Consider the following 19,388-nt stretch of genomic DNA (forward strand, 5'->3'; position numbering starts at 1 on the left):
AGATTCTTTCTATCTATCTATCTAATCTATCTAAAATCAGCAGGGCATTTTCTGTTAGTGCTTTCTGTCAGCAATTACCCCACTACCTTTTTCCTTACAGCACACTGCCACTTTTCAGAAAGAGGAATTTATTCATTTTCCAACTGGAAAGAATTTAAACAGATTATAGTGTTCTCCTTACATACTAAGTAAGAGAAAGTCATGGCAGTTTGGTCTTGTCATAGCACAAAAAAATTCTTCTAATGGTTTTATGGAAATTATACAGATTTCCTGAAGCATGAAATCACCAAAGTGGGTCCCAATAGTAGCAGCATGTGTCAAAACACTTGTTTTTCCTTAAGTGGAAATGTTTAATTGTCTGAGCCCAGCGATAGAAAAGTAGATGTCACTTTCAGCACATGCTCTGAAGTCAAAACTATAAGCATAATCTGAAATACGTCTGACTTCCAGAGCTCAAGTGGTCAGACTTTAAAATATAAATTTAAAATGAAAACTCAGTTAAGCACATACTGTAAATAGGTTTTTCCATGACTAAAAAATGCCTTCTTCAGTTTTTGAAATCCTTCTAGCACTTCTAGTTTGCTTCTGAGATCAGATATCATGAGTCATGGGAAAATCTTTTGTATCAATGATGTTATGAAAAGAGACATCCTGGGATAGCATTAAACCAGAAAATGCCAGGATATTATTAATAAGAAGTCTCTCAGAACCCTGGGTGAAATCCTGGCCCCCTTGAAATCAACAGGGGTTTTCACTCCATGTACTGAATGAAAGTCTTATTTTTTAGGAGAGTTGGAATCCTTCAGTGTCATTGAAGCACATTGCAAAATCATAATTGTTTCTGGTTTTTAGAATACTGTACTTGCAGTAAGTTTTCTGGTGGATTTTAAAAATAGACCCCCTAACAACTAAATCTGGGCAATTTGAAAATATCAAGGAAGCTGTGCCTTAGGTTATTTATAGTTTGACAGGAATAGTTACTAGGGTCTGTGCAGATGATATTTGTTTCTCATGTTTCTGCTAGTCAAGCAGCCTAGAGTCTTCTGCTAGTGCTCTCCGAGATCTGTAAAGTATCAGTAAGGGGTCTCTACCCCATTTTGCTGGAAGCAAATTCCTTTATGTCTCTGGGAGCCACACAGGGCAAAAAGGAATCTATGGTTGCTATGTGAAAACTTGAAAATCTTTCTATCCTTTCATTAGTTTCTACAGACTTAATCTCTTAGCTTCAGTGAATGTAGCACAGAGAAATCATATTTTCTATGCTGCTGTTAGTTCATCTCTTGCATTTTTATTGAATATTACTAGCTAGAGCACATCATCATCCAAAACTGGTAGATCTTTTGAAATAGAAATAAGATATTTCCTACCTGTAAACTGTTTAATTCAGATCTTACAATTTGAAACATGCCCTGTATTGAGTAAACTTAGCAGAGGATAGGTTTCCTTTTAATCTATTCTGTTTGTTTCTCTCAGGGAAGTACTCCAGTAGTTCCTCTGTGTAAGCAAAACAGCAAATATTTCTTTTGGCAGGAAAATTCTTTTTACTAATTTGTTCATTTGCATGCCTGTGATGAACAGAATTGTAAATCCATCAAGAACCTGTCCTTCAGACTGGTGGCCTTAAATCACAGAACACCATTTTATAGGCATGAACATTTCCTTTTGTTTCCAGGATTTAACAGGGTGAAAATAAATTTGGTGTTTTAAATTACCAATTCAAGATTTGTTGTGGTAGAAACATCTTTCAGTATTTACCTTTCAAAATTACTAGCTGTAAACTTTACTCCCCACTCGTGCAAAGTAAAAGACTCCAGACCCCAACTACTGCATATCCAAGGCTAAATTCTGTACTAATGTACAGTTCATGCAACCTTCTTGGGTGTAACCTGTGGAGTTACACTGGATGTAGTTCAGTGCAGGATTTTGGCTGTTATTGATTGGCAATAATAAAGCCCAAATAGTTTTGTTTTGGCAAACAAAAACATAAGGAAAATCAACAAAGGTATATTGCATTAGGGCTGTGTACTTTCTTCTTTGCCAGAGTATAGAACCTAGTTGAATTTCAGCATAGACTGGATAGGTGGTTGCCCTATTTATTTACACTGCTGGAAAAGGCCAGACAGCTAGAGGCCTCTGTTCTGGGACATTATTCCTGGAAGTATGGCTGTAGAAAGCTAGAATATAAGCTCTCCTTTGTGAGTGTGACGGCATAGAACCCTGTTGTTGAAGTGTACCTGAGGCCATAGAATCTTTATTACAGCAGTAACATTTGGGGGCAAAGGTGTGTGTTTCCATAAGCCTTTTGACTGATAATATAAACAGCCCTACCCCACCTAACATTCCGCAGTTCATCTCTACCTTGTAAAGCCACGTGATAGTGGGGAAGTTGGGGTGATCAATATGGCTTTATGAGGGTAAGCCTATTTGGAGAGCAGGAGTTTTGAAAGATAGGTAACCCCTTTTATGCCTTCATGAGTACACCTCCATAGGATCCCACTGCTGTATCCCACAGTATCCTCCTAAATGGAGAGGGCTTTAGGAAAGCCAGCATCTTCTCCATTTTAGGGATGTGGAAACTAAGACTTACCCAAGGTCACATAGCAGGTCAGGTCAGTGGCAGAGTCCGGAATAGAATCCACGTCTTCCGACTTCAGTCTTGTGCCCTCTGCACTGAATTATGTTGGCTGAAAAAGACAGAGACTGAGCTCCTTTAAACTGTCAAGGGCACATCTGTAAATTCTAGAGGAGTGAGTTCAGCTCCATGGAACAGTTCAGGCAGTGCACACTGTAATCCAATTAACTTCCCTATGAAGAAAACTAGAGAGCATGAGGCAGCTGCAGGCAGGTCCCAGTGGGGCGGGGAGAAAGAAAACAAAACACTGGATGCTGGCAGAAATGCAGAATTTCATGACATCTTAAAAAAATGCCAAATACTGTGGTCATGGAATCTGACTCTTATGTGGGTTTGAGTGGCTCAGCTGGATATTCACATCTGAGCTATTGCTTTAAGCTCTTTGCAGACTTAGGGCTGCTCTACACTGGAAATTTACATCAGCATAGCTACATCTCTCCAGGGAAATTCTCATCCCTTAGAGACATAACTATGCTGACCTAACCCTCAGTATAGAGAGCACTAGGTAGATGGAAGAATTCTTCTGTCAATCTAGCTACTGCCTCCTTGGAAGGTGGATTAACTACAGCATTTGAAGAGTAGACATAGCCCTAGGCAAATGACACTACATCAGTTTACACATTTATTTCCACAACTGCTAGCAATCCTTTTTTTTAATGAAAGTTCAAATTCTGGAACGCTATTATGCAGAATAGTATGGATGCCATGGCAAACTGCAGACATGGAGTTGAAGAATAAGTGGGCGCTGATTGCAGGGGTCACTAAGAGCACTGCTTAATAAAGAATCTTGTCTGGGCAGTATTATTTGACTGCTATTGTACGTCTTTTGAAGGGATGCTCATTTGTAATGACTGTTAATTATGACATGTGCTCAATGAAAATAAATGCATATTATAAACACAAAACTACATTAAAAAGGACATTAAGGATGCAAAGTCAAGCATTTAAAAGTTAGGAAATGCCAGAATTAAACTTGCATATGTAGCCTTCATTCCCCCACCTTGTGAATGCACATGCATTATTATATAGTCTTTAATTACTAGATCCCATCATATTTTTTTTACATAAGGACCACTGCCTCCATCAATAGAGCTCTGCGCAGATATACATTTATATTCGCGGATATCAATCAGTATCCACGAAACCGCAGGGCTTTCCAGGAACTGCAGCAGTGAAAGGAGCAGAACTTGGGGCTTCTGCTCCCAGGAGCCAGTGCCTCGCGCCAGCAGGTCCTGTGGCATGGCCGCACTACTCTCAAACAGGAGACGCAGACAACTGCATGGAAGGGACGAGGGCAGCGCTGTGAGTGGCCAGAGGAACTGCTGGTGCGGGCGCTGGCTCCTGGGAGTGATGGCTGCATGTTCTGTTCCTTTTGCCGCTGTGGTTCCTGGGAGAGGCCTGTGATTCCACGGATACCAATTTTTATATCCGTGGATATTTCCATCTTGGAATATAAATGTGTACCTGCACAGGCCTCTGTCCATTAGTTTATAGGAAGGATGGTGCTCGCTTAATGAGCAACTATTCAATATTTAGTTTTCTCTTTGTTCAGTGTATCGAACAAGGCATTATTTACTACACACTATTCAAACCCTGCTCTGGAGACAGAATTATTAAATACTTCATGGGCTTTTCTGTGGTGCTTATCTGCATAGCATTTGAGTGCTTCTCAATATTAATTCATCTTCAACACCACTGTGAGATGAGGGAGTTGTCTTATATCAATTTTACAGTGGGGAGCTGAGGCACAGAGAGAGTGTTTAAAAGTATACACTGATTTTGGTTGTCTAATTTGAGACACCTAGGACCTGATTTTTCAGAATACTTAACATTATGTAACCTTTTACATGTTCAAAGGACAGTAACAATTGACTTCAATTGCAGGGTTCAGTACTTCTGCAAATCAGACACTAAGGCATCTCGTCAGGTGCCCAGAAAATGAGGAACACACAATTAGTGATTAACTGTGAAAAGTTTGAGTTAAGTGATTTGTCCAGCATCACACAGCAACTCTGTGGCCTGAGGCAGGGATAGAATCAAATTCCCCAGAAAAGCATTCAGCTCCCTTAACCATTAGACCATCTTTTCTCTTCCTGCACTGAGAAGTGTGTTGCCTGTCTCATTCATTCCACATCTTTCAACTTATGCCATAAACGAGGCAGGGGTCCTACAAATATCCTCCTTTACTCCACACTGCCAGCATGGGCGAACTGAGAACACAAGACTGCTTTCACTCAGTTCTGATACCAGCCTCAGCCCACTCTGCGGCAGCCCTGCAATTGCAGGGAAAATCATGCTCAGTCAGGTTCTGGAGCAAGCTCAATGCCAACTGATTCTTCAGAGACTACAGCTGCAAATCTTTAATAAATCTAATGAGCATCTGCAAACTGCAATTTTTAAGAGGCTTATAATTTGCTAAATTTAGGTGAATTATTGGGAATTGGGAAAATGCACATTCTTGACATAAATGTCACTGCCTGCCAAATTTCACATCCCTTCTCCAAAGCATGGAGATGCTAGAGCTTCTCAAAAGAGATCACTAGAATTTTTCAAAGTGAGAGAAAAATGTGTTTTGTTCATGGCCTCATTCTCAGAAGTGGCTGAACTGTTTTGGCTAAATTTTCCAAGACATCTGCCTGTGGCAGAACATTTAATGGGAAATTTCAGAGTGAATGGTAAAATTTAGCAAAGTTATAAGCAACTGAAACCAGGGTCCTGTAGGAAATGTTGGGCAAACTTAATAATAAGACTATGATACTGTTGTATTAATTTAGATGGAACATAGGGTCCCAAAGATGACATAACCCAATTACTCACTGTCCAACATTAAATAGTGTTAAGCAAGGTTCAGGGTTTAGTATAGAGAAACCTAAGCCTACTTAGTACCACAGCAAACACCATTAAAATCATTTAAACCTTTTATTAAAAATAAAGAAAAGGACAAACATTTGTTGTTGTGAGTTATTGTGACATCTCATGAACTTTCGCATACTTTTTACAGTTGAGCTCACAATTAGGGTAAATTTTTAAGACGATTATTATTACAACAGTAGCAATCCTGTCTACAATAAAATACCAGTGCTTATTAGTAAGTATAACTTTAATGCCGTGGTAATATGGTAGACACTTGTAAGGAAATCTGTCTTTTTTCCCTGCTTTTGTTTAAACTAATTATTGTGTTATACAAAGATATAGCTGCTTTTCTGGCCCTTCCAGCTCTATTTTTCTTTTAATTTGAGATCTGAATGGCTGTGATTGTCCTGCTATGACTTGACTGTTGCATAACAGATGTAACATAATGCTATACTCTATGATTTTTTTCTTTATGCAGATGTGTGAAACAATCTTACTTGTAATGGAAATTGATGACATGTTGTATGCTAAGAAGGCCATACAAGTGTCTCTTCCTCTAGACACAGATACCTGTACAATAGTGCTGTACTCACCAGAATTTGAAATAAAATTTTTCCTTAAGTAATAACTTACAAGTCTACTTTAATCAGTTTAATTTTTTTCAAACCAAATTCAATTATATTTGTAAAACATCTTTAATTCAATTACGGTTAAAAGTAGATAGAATGAGGGTCAAATTCTTCAAACAAGGGCAGAATTTAGCCTCATAGTGCTTGTATTTAACATGCTTCCGCCTTGTATTTGATTACAGAATCTGTTAGCGGAAAAGGTGGAACAGCTTATGGAATGGAGCTCAAGGCGCTCAGTCATCCGCATGAATGGCGACAAATTCAGAAGATTTGTGAAGGCCCCACCTCGTAACTACTCTGTGATTGTAATGTTCACAGCTCTCCAGCCACAGAGACAATGTTCTGTTTGCAGGTAATTTATACCCTATGAAACAGATTCTTCTGCTCTTCTTTTCCCCTTCCTCTCAACAGTGCTCAATTAACTATGTTTTAATTGATGTACACAATTATAAGTGTTGTTGTTCTCGCTTAGGTCCTGGAGAGATACATAAATATCGATCTGTCTTGTGGGTGCTTACCATAGTATCTTCCTTCTGTGATAACAGCTTATAAATTTCTACTTGTGATACATTTTCTACCTCTGATACATCCTATGAATGTTGTCAATTATTTTATTATTTTTCACTATTTAAGAGCTTCTACTTAAATTAGTAACTGATGCAGGGCTCTCTTTTCATTTTTTAAAATAATCATTTTTTATTCCCAGTAAGTGTCCGTTGCCAGTTAGTCATTGTGATGGTTCTTGAGCACTTAGGACTGTGAGTCACCTTGTTTTTCCATGCCTCTAGCGTGAGGGAGTTTTTCTTGTGATAGCTAGACAGGGCCGGCTCTACTGTTCTCGCCGCCCCAAGCAGCGCTCCGAATTGCCGCTGCTGATGGCGGGGGCAGTCCGTGCACAGTTAGGGCACTCGCGTATTTCAGTGGCGGTGGCAATTCGGCAGCAGCTTGTGTCTTGAGCCGGAAGACAGAAGCTGTGCCGCCGGAGACAGCTGAACATAAAAGCTGCCGCTGCCCTGGAAACGCGCGAGTCGCCCTAACAGTGCACGGACTGCCCCCGCTGTCCATGGAGGCAATTCGGCGTTCTGCTTGGGGGGCAAAAACACACGGACTGCCACCCCTTGCAGATTGCCGCCCTAAGCACCTGCTTGGGATGCTGGTGCCTGGAGCCAGCCCTGTAGCTAGATATCAGCTCCCTAACACCACTAGTGTTTCAGCCCCTCAAGTGCTCTCCTCTGGGCTATGCCATCACTAACTTTGTCTTGCAGGTTAACAATATGTACAGCCCCATTTCTAAATCTCTTTGAAACGTTCCCCCATGACATCTAGCCCCTAATTCTGGCTACTCACATACATTCCAGATTCTTTGCCTCCAAAAGTGCAGGGTAGCTCCATTTACCAGTTTTACCTTAAACCCCCACTCCTGTAAACTGTACAGCACTTATGAAAGAAAGAAAGTGAAATTTTTAAGAAAGAATAAATATTTAAGTAGAAACAAGAGAGAGCCGTGGCAACAACAGGTTGCAATACAAAACATAATCACGAAACATGAATCTGGATCTACACTTACAAGTAGTTACCTTTCTTATGTAATAAAGTAGATTCCCCCCCACCCCACAAGTTCAGTCTGTTGCAGAGCTGGCAGATTTCACAAGAACCAGGATCAAAATGTTAATGAAAGTCCCACACTCCTTTAGGGCTTTCCTCAGTGAATGGATCAAGGCTTCATCTACCTACTCTTTGTTGTTCTGAAACAGAATTTTGTCTCTATTCATAGCCAAATCTCCTGCCAGCTGTAATGTCTCTTTTTACTGCCAAGTGGTTCAGATCATTGCAATTGTCTTTGATGGTTTCCCATTGACTGTTCTGACATGTGGCAAGGGTAGACAACAGAACCTCGCATTACCTCACTGGCTGATTTAGGGAGAGGTGACAGTTCCCTCTTGCTTGAATGAGTCATCTCCGAGGCACATTATCTCCTGGTGACTAATTTCTTCTCCAAGGCCATAAAGCACAGTTTCAATATAAATACATTAAATATTACCCATACATATATCTCACAAAGGTTAAGAATCTTAGCAAATTGAGAGCTTTCTGTAGATGCCTTACATGTTACTCTTTATGAATAAATATCCTGTAAAACATGTACTTGTTGCACTGAGTTAGTCAGCTCCCAGGTGAAAATTGCTTGCAAATAATGGGCTTTTTGCCAAATAGTCTCTATGTCACAGCCTCATTTCTCTATAAATAAATACTGTGATAGGTTGGATTAATTTGGATTTACCATTTCAGAATGGGGGTCCAATGCTCTGTGACAAGAGTGAAGCTATTCCTTTGTTTCATGACTGTGCAGTTCTTCTATGCTGTCTAACATCTTTCCCAAGGTGAGAGGGCTTGGAGGTGCCTAGTACAGCACGATGGCTTTTACATTGCCTCTTCAGTTACAGGGCTATAAAATTCTCCAATCCAGAATCTCTCTTTCAGGCCCCAACTAATTTAAAAATGTGACTAAGTATGTGAATAGTCCCACTGAAGTCAACATAACTGTTCACATGCTTAATGTTAAGCATGTATTAAATACCTTTCTGAATCACAACCTGAGCAAATACAAAAACAGTGAGGAGTCCTTGTGGCACCTTAGAGACTAACAGATTTATTTGGGCATAAACTTTTGTGGCGAGAACCCACTTCAACAGATGCATGAAGTGAAAAATACAGGAGCAGGTACAAATACATGAAAGGATGGGCATTGCTTTACCAAGTGTGAGTTCAGTCTAACAAGATAAATCAATTTAACAGCAGGATACCAAGGGAGGAAAAATAACTTCTTCAGTGGTAAGACAGTTGACAAGAAGGTGTGAGTAACAGTAAGGAGAAATTAGTATTGGGGAAATTAAGTTTAGAAAACTCCTAACTACTGAAGATAGTTAAGACGAAAGCAGACTGTGAAGAGTTTCAAAAAGATCTCACAAAGCAAAGTGATTGGGCAACAAAATGGCAAATGAAATTTAATGTGGATAAATGTAAAGTAATGCACATTGGAAAAAATAATCCCAACTGTACATACAATATGCTAGGGGATAATTTAACCACAACTAATCAGGAAAGAGATCTTGGAGTCATTGTGGATAATTCTCTGAAGACAGCCATGCAGTGTGCAGCAGCAGTCAAAAAAGCAAACAGGATATTAGGAATCACTGAAAAAGGGATGGAGAATAAGACAGAGAATATCTTATTGCCCTTATATAAATCCATTGTTCACCCACATCTTGAATAATGTGTACAGATGTGCCATTAGAAAAGGTTCAGAGAAGGGCAACTAAAATGATTAGGGGTTTGGAATGGGTCCCATATGAGGAGAGATTAAGGAGGCTAGGACTTTTCAGTTTGGAAAAGAGGAGACTAAGGGGGATATGATAGAAGTATATAAAATCATGAGTGGTGTGGAGAAACTGAATAAGGAAAAATTATTTATTTTTCCCATAATATAAGAACTATGGGCCACCAAATGAAATTAATGTACAGTAGGTTTAAAACAAATAATAGGAAATTCTTCTTCACACAGCGCACAGTCAACTTGTGGAACACCTTGCCTGAGGATGTTGTGAAGGCTAGGACTTTAACAGGGTTAAAAGAGAACTAGATACATTCATGGAGGTTAAGTCCATTAATGGCTATTAGCCAGGATGGGTAAGGAATGGTGTCCCTAGCCTCTGTTTGTCAGAGGGTGGAGATGGATGGCAGGAGAGAGATCACTTGATGATTACCTGTTAGGTTCACTCTCTCTGGGGCACCTGGCATTGGCCACTGTTAGCAGACAGGATACTGGGCAGGATGGCCCTTTGTCTGACCCAGTATGGCCTTTCTTATGTTCATAGTGCTGTCTTCTATGGCCTGTCTCCCTCTTGCCCCTGAATTCACCCCGACTCCCCTGTGCTGGAACAGAAAAGTTCTTCAAGTGATTTTATGTTCATGTAGATGTGTATGCACCTCAGGCATGGTTGTTGGAGATTTTTTCCTCATGAGTACCAATAGGAGCAGCGTGAGCCCCCTCCAGTGCCTTGTGCCACTACATGTATGTATAAAGGGCCGTACTGCCGCAGACTTCCCCTGCCCAGAAATTCCTTCCTACCGCCAATGATGGTAGTTGTTGGCGCTACAATCTTTGCATCTACACACCTTCCCTCTTTAGTATATATATTGTCCGTAGTGTTAGTCTAGTGTAGCGCAGTTTCTCAATGTGGCCACGATAGCTGCATGCAGCCACAAAGGGCTTTTTGTGTGGCCACAACAGCCTCCTGAGTGTTGATGGGGGTGGGGTGAGGGGGGCAAAGCACCACCTCTGGAGAGAGGTGAGGCACAGTGCTGCAGGAGCAAGGTGAGTTCTTGACCCACACTGCGGTTGGTGGGGGGAGGAGCTTTGGGAAGCAGGCTCCAGTGGCGGGACTTCAGGAACCTGGCCTTGTGGCCCCGGGCTCTGATTGCGGGGCATCAGGTACTAACATCCTCCTGTGTGCCCCGTTTCCTCTCCCCCAGCTCTGGACACGTGGCTCTGGCCTCTGGTTCCAGCTACATGGCAGCAGGCGCTGGCCCCCAGCTCCAGTCCCGGGCTCCATCCATGCAGTGGCAGGCACTGATCCCAACCTCAGCTGCATGGCAGCAGGCTCCAAGCACAGGGCTTTGGGTGCCAAACTCTGGCTCTGGCCACAGGACAGCAGGTGCTGATGCCCAGCTCTTGCCATGGAGCTTCAGTCAGCCTCTAACCCCCAGTTCCAGCCATACGCTGATGGGCACCGGGCCCAGGCTCCAGCTGCCTGGCCCTAGACCCTGGTGCTGATCCCCTGCCCCAGCTGTATGGCAGCAAGTTCTGACCCACAGCTCTGGCCGTGCAGCCCCAACCCCTCGTGCTGATCCCGTACCCCAGCTGCATGGCAGCAGGCGCCGACCCACAGCTCTGTTCCTGGGCTCTGGCCACGTGGTGGTGGGAGCTGGCCCCAGGTGCTGACCCCCTGGCCAGGGCTGCGCAGCAGTGAGTGCTGGCTCCAGCCACGCAGTGGCAGGCACTGACTCCTGGCTCCAAGCACGTACTCCTGGACTCTGACACCCAGCTCTAGGCTCTGGCTGTCTGGCAGCAGGCTCCGATCCCTGGTCCCCAGCTCCGGGTTCTGGCCGCGGGCACTGAGCCCCATCCCAGCAGACCCCAGGCCCTGGCTCTGGCCATGCAATAGTGGGGCTCATCACCTACCCCCATCATCCCTGGCCCCCCATGGCCCTGTATTCATTTCCCCTGTCCCCAGGACCCTGCTGCCTTCCTGGCCTCACATCGACATCTGTCCCCACATTGCCTTGGGCTCCTGCTACCTCCCCCAGCCTCACATCCATTCCTCTCATTGCCCCGGGCCCCCACTGTCTCCTCTCGCCCCGAATTCATCCCACCATAGCCTCTGACCCCTGCTGCGTCCCCCTTCGCCCCTCCCATCCAGGATTTAATGGGTCCTGGGGCACACTGAGAAAAGTGATATTAACAAACGTGCAAGTATGGCTGTTCACAGCAGACTTGCTAACTAGCTGTGAAAAGTGATACATATATGTTTGTTAATGTCACTTATCACTTTTCATAGCCTCCTAGGTAGCTACTATGTGTTCTGTGATATTAACAAAGATACAAAATCTGCAAGCCCCAGGATGCACTAAGCACTTGGTGGAGGCAGTATTATTTTTGTTACTGAGTCTGCCAAAAAAACTTACAAATATACATTACAGTGATTTGGATATGGATCTGTGCATATTTAATTGCTTTTCCTAAAATTAATTAATTATTTTAGGGAGGAAAAGTGTTAGTGCAACACTAGTGAGAGTTGGTGGCCACACTCTGAGGCCACTAAAAAATTTGTTATGAGAACCCCTGTGTATATGTACATAAATAGATATAAGAATAAGTTTAGAATAGTATTTCTCTAGAGTGGGATTCACAGTTCCTCGTTGAGTACCGGGCTCAGTACCACACTAATGCCTCATTCTCCTGGCTGCCACACACATGTACCTGCTTATGGAGTCTGTGTTTCACCCGCTGTAGGAACCTTCTCACTTGGAACAGGTACTGAGTACATCCGAGTCAGTTAGGAGTGTTCCCCCTCTTCTGATAGTCCAGATGCATATCCTCATTACCGGCACCTAAAAAGAGACTACATACATCTCTTAAAGACTTGGTAGTGGGGCCTTCAAAGTCTAGGGTGAAGGCACTGAGCTTAGATAAGGACTTAGGGATGCGCTCAAGAAGATGCACCCCCAAACAGAGTTCACAAGTCAGATGGGTTTGCTGATTCCAAAGCCCAGGAAGGCTCCATTGACACCTTTTGGTACCTTAGGAGCCCTTTCCAGTGCCTTTTATATTCAAGGCTTTCAAGGCAGACAGAAAACTACTTAACTTGTCAGTGCTGGTTTCCCCTGCTATTCAGGAGTCTCACTCAGTACCAGGATTGGAAGCGCATGTTCCTGAGGTTCTGACTCCAGCCCCGGAACACCATTTGGTACTGGTGGCTTCCACAGTTGTGGAACTTATCTGTAGAGTTCCATCTAGAGGGAAGTCAGCAGTGATCTTGACAGTATCCCTATCTCCAGACTCAGAGCTGGTCTCTCTGCTAACACTGAGGTCACTTTGCCCGTGATCTGAGGAAGAGGACTCCTCATCAGACTGAGGTTGGATCTTTTGAATCTCCACCAGAATATGCCCAGCAGGTCTAGTTGGGTGCCTGCTGAACACAGTATCAGTCACAGCCTTAGCATGCTAAGGGCAATGGCCTACCCATATTTGGGTACCACATCCCTACCATTGGCCCTTTTGAACCCCTCGGGACCTTCCTTCACATTTGAGAGCCTCTCTGCTCCCTTTCTGCCCTTCTGTAGTGGCCAGGATCATCTGTAGCTAGGTCACTGTTTTCCCTCCTCTGATACCAGTATTGTTAAAGGGGATCTGCCTGCTCTGGAGTCTCCTGTGGAAGAGTTGGAGGAGGGACCTCCTCAACAATCCTTAGCCTCCTCTTCTTCTTTGCCTGTTGAGGCAGTAGTGACTGAGTCTACTTCTCCCCCTCCTGATGATTTCACAGTTTATCAAGACTTGTTGAGGAGCGTGGCTCCAACTCTAGATATCCATCCAGAATAGGTGCAGGAAAAAATTTGAAGACTAATAGACATTTTAGTCTCTGCAGGACCTTCTAGGGTAAGCTCTATTAATGAGGCTATCCTGGAACTAGTCAGGATTCCATGGTAGATCCCATCTTCCCTGCCTCCTACTGCTAAAAGGGTGGAGAAAAGATACTATGTCCCTTCAAAAGGATTTGAACACTTCTATAATCTCTCTCCTCTAGGCCCCTGGTAATTGTTGCAACTAAGAAAAAAGAGATAAAGGATCACCAGACCTCTACTCCAAAATGGAAAGAAGCAAAAAAGATAGACCTGTTTGGCTGGAAATTTTATTCCATAGGAAGTTTACAGCCTAGGATCACAAAGCAGCAGGCTGCTGGGTCACTACGATTTCTGTCTGTGTGCAAATGTTATGATGTTCAAAGACAACTTTGCTGATGAGGCAAAGTGGTGGCGGGCAAATTAGTTGCCAGAACAGCATTGTAAGAAAGCCTGGATACAGTGGACTATGCGGCTATGCCCCCTTTTATTTTTGTTACTTCCTAGTCTTGAAGGCAAAGCAGGGCGTCAGACTAATTTTAGATGCAAGTTTAAATAAGCACCGAAAGAAAACAAAATTCTGGATAGTTACATTAACATCTATTATCCCTTCCTTAGATCTTGGGGACCGGTATGCTGCTCTCGACTTGACACTTATTTTGATATGGTGATTCACCAGATCCACTGAAAGTTTCTCAGATTCATGGTAATTGGATCCCACTACCTTTTGGTCTGTCAGCTGCTCCTTGCATATTCATTAAATGCGTGGCTGTATTAGCAGCATTGCTGTGAAGGTCAGGAATCCATGTGTTCCCTTACCTGGATGACTAGCTAGTGAGAGTATGGTCCAGGTCTAAGGTACTTTCCAGCATAGCCACTATTCTGTCCACTTTTGATGCTTTAGATCCAAAGGCCCAGACTGCACCTTTGAAAGCTACAGGGTTGGCTAGCCTTAGTGTATTGACCAGCCTGTCATCAAATGGACATGGTGGTTTAAGTATCTGCTCAGGCCTTGTCCTCCCTGGACTGGTGGGTAGAATCTGAAAATATTTGTGAAGGAGTTCCCTTTGCCCCTCCACAGCAGTCACTCAGTCTAGTTACAGAGGCATTAGATTTAGATTTGGGAGCTTGCTTAGGTCCCCACCAGACTCAAAGCCTTTGGTCACCCCAGGATCTATCACAGAGCTTCGGGCCATCCATTTAGCTTGCATGGCATTCCTTCTACATAGTGCGGCCGAATTGGTTGGTGCTCAGAGACAGTACAACAACCATGTTCTGTTTAAACAAGCAAGGCAGGGGGTGGGGGCAAGTGACAAAGTTATGCCAGGAGATAATCCTCCTCTGGAATATCTGAATTGCCAGTTTCATCACCCTGAAAGTGACTTACCTTCTGGGAAGTCAAAACACTCTGGCAGACTGTCTTAGTAGGTCGTTCGCAGGTTACCATGAGCGATGTCATTGCCTGGACATTTCTAGGTCTATTTTCCAGCAGTGAGGAGCTCCCCAAGTGGACCTGTTTGCAACAACAGCAAACAGAAAAAGTTGAGTCTTTTGTTCCCAAGCAGGCCACAACCTGGGTTCACTGACAGATGCTTTCCACCTACCTTCATCAAAAGGACTGTTGTATGCCTTCCCTGCAGTTCCACTCCTGCCCAAGGTCTCGTCCAAAGTCAAGGAAGGCTCCCTTACCTTTTTCCAATAGCTCCAGAGTGGATCCATCAATATGGGTTTTGGACTCTACTTGTATGTCATGGGGTGCTCTACTCACTGCTGAAGTGCCTCTTTCTGGCCAGGTCTGGGGATTAGCTCTGCCAAGCCAACATCCGTTCATTCAATTGCACTCCATTACTCACTCATTCTCTTTCTCGGGAGTCAACTGCACATGTTCTGTGACTTGGCCCTTTGACCCAGGTCACTGTGGTTTTCCCCTTCTGTGAAAACTGCATGCATCTAAGTCTCTCTGGACCCACTGTCCCAGGCAGTCTTCTCTTTCACTGCCTCCTTAACAGTGCCACTTCTCCAGTGACTGGGTTCCACCCTCTGCACTGGGTTCCAGTCCAGGGGTTCTAGTCCAGGAGCCCTACAATAAGCTGTCAAGGTTTGCACAGTCCTGAACTTTCCTGCTGTATTCCTGAGCTACGCTCTACCTTGTGTTTTCTTATGCTGAGAGTGACTGCAAACCTTCCGTCCCTCCCTCTCTCTCTCTCTCTCCTACTCTCAGCTACTGGATATACAAGCCCCTATAGGGCCTGTATAGCACTTTAATTCATCTTTAATTAGCCCTCATTACGCTCCGGGTCCTCCTCCAGATGCAAACTAGGTGGTTAATTGGAACACTTAGACTCTTTAACCCCTTTAGGTCTTGTGTGGGGTGGACATCAGGATCCATCTGGTGATTTTGTTTCCTTCCTAATATCAGCAAAGATATAGCACAGGGGTTCATAAACTGGTGGTCTAGACCCCTCAGAAGATTGTGAGGTTATTACACGGGGAGTCGTGAGCTGTCAGCCTCCACCCCAAACCCTGCTTTTCCTCCAGCATTTATAATGGTGTTAAATATATAAAAATGTGTTTTTAATTTATTAAGGGGTCACACTCAGAGGCTTGCTATGTAAAAGGGGTCACCAGTACAAAAGTTTGAGAACCACTGGTATAGCAGAAGTACAAAGTTCTCTCTTAAAAGGGTCAGTGTAGTCATCATTACATAAAATTGCAGGGAATTAACTCCTTCATGTGTACATTTTTTGTGTACATCTATGAACCTTTTTGTACTGCCTTTAAAATAATATAAACATAATCTCATTTACAACTTTATATTGTTTACTGAGGTGGAAAAATGCTTATAAACTTCATCCTGCAATTTGCCACTCTAGGCATTTAAGTATATAGCAATTGTAAATCTTTAAAAGAATCCTGGAAGGAAAAAAAATCAACATATTGCTTTTAGTTAAATTGTTTTAAGCAGATGTGAAATTGAGGCCCAGTCCTGCCACATGAAATAATATGAATTTAATGAAGTTTATCATATGGCGCATAAAACTAATATAAAAAAATTGACATTTCTCAAATCAATGGTTAATTAATGGGTAGGAGAGCTGTAAGTATGTACAGAATTTGAATGCATGAATTACTTTTTTGTTAGCTACTCAGTATATACTTTGTGAAGAATCATTTTTGCTTTAAGCAACTTAATGAGTAATGTTCTGTAGGTATTCTTCTGTCTAGGATTTAAGTTAACTGTCACTCATCAAAACATTTTCAAAATGAATGCACACCAAAAATCAATGTGACATTTCAAGTGTAAAGTAGCACTGAAATACTGAAACATTTAAATTTTTACTACTATGACTAATAACCTCTAGCAAAGTTATGCATTCAATTTTTTTCCTAAAAAGTAGCACTGGCTACTTTCTGCATCACATAAACTAAGGTATTATAAAGCTGTTTCTGTCCACTCCCTGTGCGTGTTAGATTTATCTACTATGTCTCCGCATTTTTCTGTCTGCTCTTTCTCTCAATCCTGTCTACCGTAGTATTAAGGCATCTAAAAATATGTCAGCGCTAGAAATGCTGTGCTATACTATAGACACTTACTATGGCGACTGAAAGAGTTCCTCAGTTGCTGTAGTAAATTCACCTCTCTGAGAGGTGGTAGTTAGGTCAATGGAAGAATTCTTCCATTGAGTAAGTGGTGTCTACACCTGAGCTTAGTTTGGCTTTACTGTTTCTCTCTGGGATGGGAATTTTTCACATCCCTGAGTGATGTAGTTAGCTTGACCTAACTTAGTAGTATAGACCAGCCCTAGTTTTTCTCTGTGTTTTATATTTAAAATCTTAAAGATAGTTTAAAAATTATCATATTGCCATTGCAGGACTAATTATTATCTAGACCATTCCTGAGAGGTGTTTCTCTAACCTGCTCTTAAAAATCTCCAATGATGGAGATTCCAAAACCTCTCTAGGCAATATATTCCAGCGCTTTACCACCCTGACAGTTAGGAAGTTTTTCCTAATGACCAACCTAAACCGCCCTTGTTACAATTTAAGCCCATTGCTTCTTGTCCTATCCTTAGAGTTAAGAAGAACAAATCTCCCTCCTCCTTGTGATAACCTTTTATGCAGTTGAAGATGGTTATCTTGCCCCCATTCAGTCTTTTCTTCTCCAGACTAAACAAACCCAATTTTTTCAATTTTCCCTCATAGGTCATGTTTTCTAGACCTTTAATCGTGTTTATTGCTCTTCTCTGGACTTTCTCCAATTTGTCCACATCTTTCCTGAAATGTGGCACCCAGAACTGGACACAATACTCCAGTTGAGGCCTAATCAGCATGGAGTAGAGTGGAAGAATTACTTCTCATGTCTTGCTTACAACACTCCTGCTACTACATCCCAGACCTGGTTCATAACCAGGCAGAAACAAAGCTACTACATCCCAGAATGATGTTCAGTTCTTTTGCAACAGCATTACACTGTTGACTCATATTTACCTTGTGGTCCGCTATGATCTGTTTCCGCAGTACTCCCTCCTAACAGACATTTCCAGTTTTGTATGTATGCAACTGATTGTTCCTTCCTAAATGGAGTACTTTGCATTTGTCTTTATTGGCTTTCATTCTGTTTACTTCAGACCATTTCTGCAGGTTTTTCAGATCATTTTGAATTTTAATCCTATCCTTCAAAGCACTTCCAACCCCTCCTAGCTTGGTATCATCCACAAACTTTATAAATGTACTCTCTATGCTATTATCTAAATCATGGATGAAGATTTATAACCGAACCAGACCCAGAACTGATCCCTGTGGGACTCCACGTATTATGCCCTTTGAGTATGACTGTGACTCACTGATAACTATTCTCTGGGAATGATTTTCCAACCCATTTTGTACACACTTTTTAGTAGCTTCCATTTAGGTTTCATTTCCCTAGTTTCTATATGAGAAGGTCATGTGAGACAGTATCAGAAGCTTTACTAAAGTAAAGATATACCATGTGAATGGCTTCCTCCCACCTCAATCTGCAAGGCTTGTTACCCTTTCAAAGAAAGCTATCAGGTTGGTTTGACATGATTTGTTCTTGACAAATCCATGCTGACTGTTACTTATTACCGTATTATCTTCTAGATGTTTGCAAATTGATGCCTTAATTATTTGCTCCATTATCTTTACAGGTACAGAAGTTGAGCTGACTGGTCTGTAATTTCCTGTGTTGTCCTTATTTCCCTTTTTATAGATTGGCACTATATTTACCCTTTTCCAGTCTTCTGGAATCTCTTCCATCTTCCATGACTTCCAATTCTTTTTATTCTTGGGTGCAAGTCATCTGGTTCTATCAGTGTAAAAATGCTTATTTTTAATAGTTGCTATTTAATATCCTACCTAGTTCCTGAGGGAATAGAATATATTTCCTTGTCTCTGTAAGATTTGAATACATCATCCTGCTTCTTTCCAAATACTCAATGGAAATTTTTTTGGAATACTTCTGTCTTATCTGCATCATGATTGACAGCTTTACTAGACTCTTTTAGTATTGAACCTATACCATTGCTAAATCTTTGTTTCTTCCTGATATATTTAAAAGAATTCCTTCTTATTGTCCTTAATCTTACTCCCCATATATTTTTAACGGATATCTTTTAAGATTTACTTATCAATTGTAGGCATTTCCTAACTGCCAATTTGTACTAACTTATGTAACTGCTACATCTGGGCACACAAGCTCATCAAAGCATGTCCTCAGGCTGATCAGTTCTCTTTTTGATACAACTTGAAGAAATGTATGCAATCCAGTGTACCCTGCACTTTCTGCTCCCAAGGGAATTCTGCACCAAAAAATTAAAAATTCTGTTCCAAAAAAAAAAACCCAACAAAACATTCTGCGTAAAATGTTTCAAAATTCTACATACTTTATTTGTCAATATATAAATGTGGAGGCTCCAGCATGGCAGTAGGGAGCACAGTCCACTGGCTGCATGGAGGTGAGAGATCACCCTTCAGCCCCCATCCCCTCCAGGATACAGACTTGGTGGTGAGACTGCACCCAACGCTGACAGAGCACAAGGGCAGGCCTGCTCCAGAAACACCCTGAGGCCCTGCCC

At 42.3% G+C, this 19,388-nt stretch overlaps 1 protein-coding gene across 1 annotated transcript in view; it reads left to right on the top strand.

The window, feature by feature from the left end:
- TUSC3 (tumor suppressor candidate 3) overlaps positions 1-19,388 on the top strand; it is a 285,011-nt gene that overhangs the window by 99,613 nt on the left and 166,010 nt on the right. Inside the window, 1 exon segment of the mRNA XM_030565064.1 lies at positions 6,297-6,466. Coding sequence (XP_030420924.1) covers positions 6,297-6,466 — 170 coding nt within the window.

Source organism: Gopherus evgoodei, chromosome 5 (assembly GCF_007399415.2).
Source record: "Gopherus evgoodei ecotype Sinaloan lineage chromosome 5, rGopEvg1_v1.p, whole genome shotgun sequence".
Classification (NCBI taxonomy): Eukaryota; Metazoa; Chordata; order Testudines; family Testudinidae; genus Gopherus; species Gopherus evgoodei.